This window comes from Babylonia areolata, chromosome 26 (assembly GCF_041734735.1).
Source record: "Babylonia areolata isolate BAREFJ2019XMU chromosome 26, ASM4173473v1, whole genome shotgun sequence".
Lineage (NCBI taxonomy): Eukaryota > Metazoa > Mollusca > Gastropoda > Neogastropoda > Buccinidae > Babylonia > Babylonia areolata.
In genome coordinates, this window is record NC_134901.1 from 20623434 (window position 1) to 20630933 (window position 7500).

The 7500-nt window shown below is 41.3% G+C and overlaps 1 protein-coding gene across 1 annotated transcript in view; it reads left to right on the plus strand.

Moving 5' to 3' along the window:
• The window catches only part of LOC143300265 (protein unc-93 homolog A-like), a 192401-nt gene that overhangs the window by 24420 nt on the left and 160481 nt on the right, over positions 1 to 7500 (plus strand). Inside the window, exons 2-4 of the mRNA XM_076613859.1 lie at positions 1391 to 1439; positions 2873 to 2897; positions 4415 to 4467. Coding sequence (XP_076469974.1) covers positions 1391 to 1439; positions 2873 to 2897; positions 4415 to 4467 — 127 coding nt within the window. The remainder of the gene's footprint in view (positions 1 to 1390; positions 1440 to 2872; positions 2898 to 4414; positions 4468 to 7500) is intronic.

Here is a 7500-nt window from a genome sequence, read left to right on the forward strand (position 1 = left end):
GAGAGAGATCTCAACCCCCTAAACCTGTGCTCTGAGGATATAGTATTATCAAAATTATATTAAACATTTTTTTTTAAATACCTGACTGTGTCCTCATTGACATGAGACGAAGAACGAGAGAGAGAGAGAGAGAGGGGGGGGGGGGGGGGGACAGAGAGACTGAGACAGAGAGATGAAAGACAGCAAGAAATGCAAATAAAAACGAAAAGCATTGTAAAAAGCAGGGAAGACGGAGTAAACGAACTTTTCAGAAAGCACGAAAAAGAAAGAAAAGGGATCAAAAGAAGGAAAACAAAGAAACAAAGAAGAGCGAAACAACGAAAAGAACGAAACAATAACAGCAAAAGATAGAATATAAAAAAAATTGAAAGAGGGGATGAGGGTTATCTGAACGGATTCCGATGATTATGCTAAAAGCTTTCCATATCATGCCCGAAAAAGTCATATTCGCGGAATCGATTTTAAAACCATATATATATATATACATATATATATATATATGCATCTCAGTCTCCATAAGAAAGGAATTTGCAATGTGATATATGAGGATGCTTTCAGCCAAAAGTTCACAGAGTGGAAAATCAGTCTCCTAAAAGAGACAAATCTTAAAATACGGACCCATCAATTGGAAAGTCAATGTGTATTAAGCCAGACAAGACGTCTTATCCCTCCCCTCGTCCAAGCCCCCCCTCCCTCCACCCACCCCCCACCCCCGCAAACCCAACCCCCATCCCTCCAGCCTTAACAGTACCCGCCTCACCCCCCGCCCCACCCCTCCTCCACTCACCCCCAGCCCGTCATCGTCCCAACTTTCACCCTCCGCCCCCTAAAGCTGGGGATATGGGATTGTTTTTTAACGAAAAGGGACCTCACTGCGTCCTCAGTGAGATGCAAAAATCTTTCTCGGAGAATCCTTTCTGTGGAGCCTTACTGTCTACAGCAAAGCGCGCCGGCAAGCCCAAAGAGGCGTGGGACTGAGAGTGGAACTGAGAAAAACAGTCTCCTAAAAGAGACAAATCTTAAGATAAGGACCCCATCAATTAGACGCCAATGTACATTAAGCCAGAAAAGACGTCTTATCCCAGCCCTCGTCCAAGGCCCCCCCATCCCCATCCCTCCAGCCTTAACACCACCCACCTCCCTGCCACCCGTCGTCACCCCAGGTCTCACCACCCCCCTCCCCTTAAAGCTTAGCTCTGGGGATATGGGATTGTTTGAAAAAAAGAAAAACTGACTGCGTCCTCATTGACATGCAGAAACCTCTCTCTGAGAATCCTTTCTGTGGAGCCTTACTGTCTACAGCAAAGCGTGCCGGAAAGCCTGAAAAGGCGTTTTTAGAGCGCCGTGTAGTTTTTGACTTTGATATGATATATGAGACCACTGCACATAGGATATTTGTGACGCTGGCAAACAGCTTCTGACGGTGGGCATGGGAAGAGGTACGTAGGCTGAGAGGTGATCGAAGATTGGGATGAAGACAGAGAGAGATCTCAACCCCCTAAACCTGTGCTCTGAGGATATAGTATTATCAAAATTATATTAAACAATTCTTTAAAAAATACCTGACTGTGTCCTCATTGACATGAGATGAAGAAAGAGAGAGAGAGAGGGGGGGGACAGAGAGACAGAGACTGAGACAGAGAGATGAAAGACAGCAAGAAATGCAAATAAAAACGAAAAAGCATTGTAAAAACCAAGAAAGACGGAGTAAACGAACTTTTCAGAAAGCACGAAAAAGAAAGAAAAGGGATCGAAAGAAGGAAAACAAAGAAACAAAGAAGAATGAAACAACGAAAAGAACGAAACAATAACAGCAAAAGATAGAATATAAAAAAAAATTGAAAGAGGGGATGAGGGTTATCTGAACGGATTCCGATGATTATGCTAAAAGCTTTCCATATCATGCCCGAAAAAGTCATATTCACGGAATCGATTTAAAAACCATATATATATATATGCATCTCAGTCTCCATAAGAAAGGGGAATTTGCAATGTGATATATGAGGATGCTTTCAGCCAAAAGTTCACAGAGTGGAAAATCAGTCTCCTAAAAGAGACAAATCTTAAAAGACGGACCCATCAATTGGAAAGTCAATGTGTATTAAGCCAGACAAGACGTCTTATCCCTCCCCTCGTCCAAGCCCCCCTCCCCCATCCACCCCCACCCCCGCAAGCCAACCCCTATCCCTCCAGCCTTAACAGTACCCAGCCTCAACCCCGCCCCCCCTCCTCCACTCACCCCCAGCCCGTCATCGCCCAAACTCTCACCCTCCGCCCCCTAAAGCTGGGGATATGGGATTTTTTTTTTTTTTTAACGAAAAGGGACCTGACTGCGTCCTCAGTGACATGGAAAAATCTATCTCGGAGAATCCTTTCGGTGGAGCCTTACTGTCTACAGCAAAGCGCGCCGGCAAGCCTAAAGAGGCGTGGGACTGAGAGTGGAACTGAGAAAAACAGTCTCCTAAAAGAGACAAATCTTAAGATAAGGACCCCATCAATTAGACGCCAATGTACATTAAGCCAGAAAAGACGTCTTATCCCAGCCCTCGTCCAAGGCCCCCCCATCCCCATCCCTCCAGCCTTAACACCACCCACCTCCCTGCCACCCGTCGTCACCCCAGGTCTCACCACCCCCCTCCCCTTAAAGCTTAGCTCTGGGGATATGGGATTGTTTGAAAAAAAGAAAAACTGACTGCGTCCTCATTGACATGCAGAAACCTCTCTCTGAGAATCCTTTCTGTGGAGCCTTACTGTCTACAGCAAAGCGTGCCGGAAAGCCTGAAAAGGCGTTTTTAGAGCGCCGTGTAGTTTTTGACTTTGATATGATATATGAGACCACTGTACATAGGATATTTGTGACGCTCGCAAACAGCTTCTGACGGTGGGCATGGGAAGAGGTAAGTAGGCTGAGAGGTGATCGAAGATTGGGATGAAGACAGAGAGAGATCTCAACCCCCTAAACCTGTGCTCTGAGGATATAGTATTATCAAAATTATATTAAACAATTTTTTTTTAATACTTGACTGTGTCCTCATTGACATGAGATGAAGAACGAGAGGGGGGGCGGGGGGGGGGGCAGAGACTGAGGCAGAGAGATGAAAGACAGCAAGAAATGCAAATAAAAACGAAAAGCATTGTAAAAAGCAAGAAAGACGGAGTAAACGAACTTTCAGAAAGCACGAAAAAGAAAGAAAAGTGATCGAAAGAAGGAAAAGAAAGAAACAAAGAAGAGCGAAACAACAAAAAGAACGAAACAATAACAGCAAAAGATAGAATATAAAAAAATTGAAAGAGGGGATGAGGGTTATCTGAACGGATTCCGATGATTATGCTAAAAGCTTTCCATATCATGCCCGAAAAAGTCATATTAGCGGAATCGATTTAAAAACCATATATATATATATATATATATATATATATATATATATATATATATATATATATATATATATATGTATGTGTATATATATATATATATATATATATATATATATATATATATATATATATGCATCTCAGTCTCCATAAGTAAGGGGAATTTGCAATGTGATATATGAGGATGCTTTCAGCCAAAAGTTCACAGAGTGGAAAATCAATCTCCTGAAAGAGACAAATCTTAAAATACGGACCCATCAATTGGAAGTCAATGTGTACTAAGCCAGACAAGACGTCTTATCCCTCCCCTCGTCCAAGCCCCCCTCCCCCATCCACCCCCACCCCCGCAAGCCAACCCCTATCCCTCCAGCCTTAACAGTACCCGCCTCACCCTTCCCCCTCCTCCACTCACCCCCAGCCCGTCATCGCCCAAACTCTCACCCTCCGTCCCCTAACGCTGGGGATATGGGATATTTTTTTAACGAAAAGCGACCTGACTGCGTCCTCAGTGACATGCAAAAATCTTTCTCGGAGAATCCTTTCGGTGGAGACTTACTGTCTACAGCAAAGCGCGCCGGCAAGCCTAAAGAGGCGTGGGACTGAGAGTGGAACTGAGAAAAACAGTCTCCTAAAAGAGACAAATCTTAAGATAAGGACCCCATCAATTAGACGCCAATGTACATTAAGCCAGAAAAGACGTCTTATCCCAGCCCTCGTCCAAGGCCCCCCCCACCCCCATCCCTCCAGCCTTAACACCACCCACCACCCCGCCACCCGTCGTCGCCCCAGGTCTCACCACCCCCCCTCCCCTTAAAGCTGTGCTCTGGGGATATGGGATTGTTTGGAAAAAAAAAAAGAAAAAAAAGAAAAATGAAAAGAAAAACTGACTGCGTCCTCATTGACATGCAAAAACCTCTCTCTGAGAATCCTTTCTATGGAGCCTTGCTGTCTACAGCAAAGCGTGCCGGAAAGCCTGAAAAAGCGTTTTTAGAGTGCCGTATAGTTTTTGACTTTGATATGATATATGAGACCTCTGTAGATTGGATATTTGTGACGATCGCAAACAGCTTCTGATGGTGGGCATGGGAAGAGGTAAGTAGGCTGAGAGGTGATCGAAGATTGGGATGAAGACAGAGAGAGAGATCTCAACCCCCTAAACCTGTGCTCTGAGGATATAGTATTATCAAAATTATATTAAACAATTTTTTTTCAAAATACCTGACTGTGTCCTCATTGACATGAGATGAAGAAAGAGAGAGAGAGAGAGGGGGGGACAGAGAGACAGAGACTGAGACAGAGAGATGAAAGACAGCAAGAAATGCAAATAAAAACGAAAAGCATTGTAAAAAGCAAGAAAGACGGAGCAAACGAACTTTTCAGAAAGCACGAAAAAGAAAGAAAAGGGATCGAAAGAAGGAAAACAAAGAAACAAAGAAGAATGAAACAACGAAAAGAACGAAACAATAACAGCAAAAGATAGAAGATTAAAAAAAAATTGAAAGAGTGGATGAGGGACAGATCTTTTTTTTTTTTTTTTTTTTAAAGTTAATAAGAAATAATAAAGAAAAGAGAGTTTGAGGGATATCTGAACGAATTCCGATGATTATGCTAAAAGCTTTCCACATCATGCCCGAAAAAGTCATATTCGCGGAATCGATTTCAAAACCACACACACACACACACACACACACACACACACACACTCTCTCTCTCTCTCTCTCTCTCTCTCTCTCTCTCTCTCTCACATATGTATATATATATATATATATCTGATATATGCATCTCAGTCTCCAGAAGACAGGAATTTGCAATGTGATATATGAGGATGCTTTCAGCCAAAAGTTCGCAGAGTGGAAAATCAGTCTCCTAAAAGAGACAAATCAATTGGAAGTCAATGTATATTAAGCCAGACAAGACGTCTTATCTCACTCTCCATATAAGAAAGGATTATGCAGTGTGATATATGAGGATGCTTCCAGCCTAAGTTCACGGAGTGGACGTGAATGTTTGTGTTACTTGTAATATTTTTTCTTTCATGTAAAGCGCCTTCAGCTCTTAGTGAGAAAGGGCGCTATATAAATGTACATTATTATCATCATTATTATTTTATTGTCACCCAACGTAGCAAAATTTACAAGATGTTTCAGAAGGGTTTCACCGCCACACACACAACTTGGTGAATATTTACAATGTGTTACAGAAGGGGTTTTTTGTGTGTTTTTTACTGCCATGCAACGTAGCGAAATTTACAACGTGTTTCAGAAGGGTGTTTATTGTCACACACCGTAGCGAAATTCACAAGGTGTTTCACTGTCACACACACACACACACACACACACACACACACACACACACACGCACGCACGCACGCACGCACGCACGCACGCACGCACGCACGCACGCACGCACACACACACACACACACACACACACACACACACACAACGGCGAACATTTACAAGGTGTTACAGAGAGCTGTTTATCGTCACACAAGGTAGGAAATCAATCACAAGTGTCACAGACTGTCACACACAACGTAGTGAAATTTACAAGGAGTTACAGAAGCGTTTTGTTTTCACACAGTTTAACTAAATTTACAGTGTTAGAGAAGGGTTTTACCCCGAACGTGTGAATTTCTTTCTTTCTTTCTTTCCTATATTTTTTCCATGTATGTACAGGACGTTATTGACATTCACTGACACAGACTGGACCATTGTATGGTCCAACATAGGCCTTCACTGTCACAGTGATAAGAAACTCTAGGGAGAGCTGGACAATACGCAGTTTTCAGAGAAGAAGGCCCCATCAGTCAAGTGTTTCGGCCCTTCATTCCTTACAAAATAAGGTCCAATATAAGCCTTCACTTACGCCACACAACACAGCGAAATTTACCGGGGGGTGTTACAGAACGGGTTCCACTGTCACACACTGGAGCGAAACACACGAGGTAATAATAATAATAATAATAATGATAATGATAATAATAATAATGATACTACTACTACTACTACTACTGCTACTACTACTACTACTACTACTACTACTACTACTACTACTAATAATAATAATAATAATAAAATGTAGGCTTATACAGCACAGTACCTCCACCTCAGATGGGGCTCGCCGCACTTTCCAATAAAGCATGCAAATTTAAAACTAAGTGTCGTAAAATATCTACAAAGTCAACACAGTTTCACATGACACTGGCTAAAAAAAAATATATATATATTATGTAAGAGTAAGAGACATGAAAATATGTAAGTCAACAAAGGCGCCATCATAGTCTCGAATCACACAGGTGCAAATCACAGCAAAACAAAGCACATTACATTCACCATTGTAAAAAAAACAAACAAAAAAAAACACACACACCAAGGAACAGGATATCAGGGGGGGGAAAAAACACACCAAAAAAAATCATCACAGATGCATACAAATCACCACAAAGAGCACACATCCAGCTAGCAACAACAACAAAAAAATATCATAGAAGGGTTTCACTGTCACACAACCCAGAAAGCGAAATTCACCCGGTGTTCCTGCAATCACGGACATCCACTGGCGAAATGATCAAGTGACATTCTATCTCTTGACAGCTTTCAGACGGTCGAAATGAGAGAAACGCAAGCAAAAATGAAATGGAATAAAATAAAATAAAATAAAATAAAATAAAATAAAATAAAACAAAGTGAAACAAAATTAAATAAGAATTGAATAGATTAAATTATATAAAGTGAAATAAGATCAAACGATAGAAGAGACCTTGTTTCTCCACCGAGGAGCCACAAGATAACCGAGTGGAATTCAACCTCTCGAAAACTTGCAGATGATCAGAATAAGAGAAAAGAAAAAAAAAAAATTTCTCCACTGAAGAAATTGTTTATCGATCCCATGCTGGATTAACACAACAGTAAACAAACAAACAAACAAACAAACAAAAACAAATGCACAAATATATAAAATCAAACTTTCGGAAAACTCAAAAACAAAGAGTAAAACCCTTGGATTTAATGAAGTTTGTAAACTGAGAATGACAATAATTTATTTGATAAGGTTGATAAGGAAAAAACATCGATAACGTTAATCAAATCAGCTTTATTTCTTGAACGGCAAAGCATGTTATTT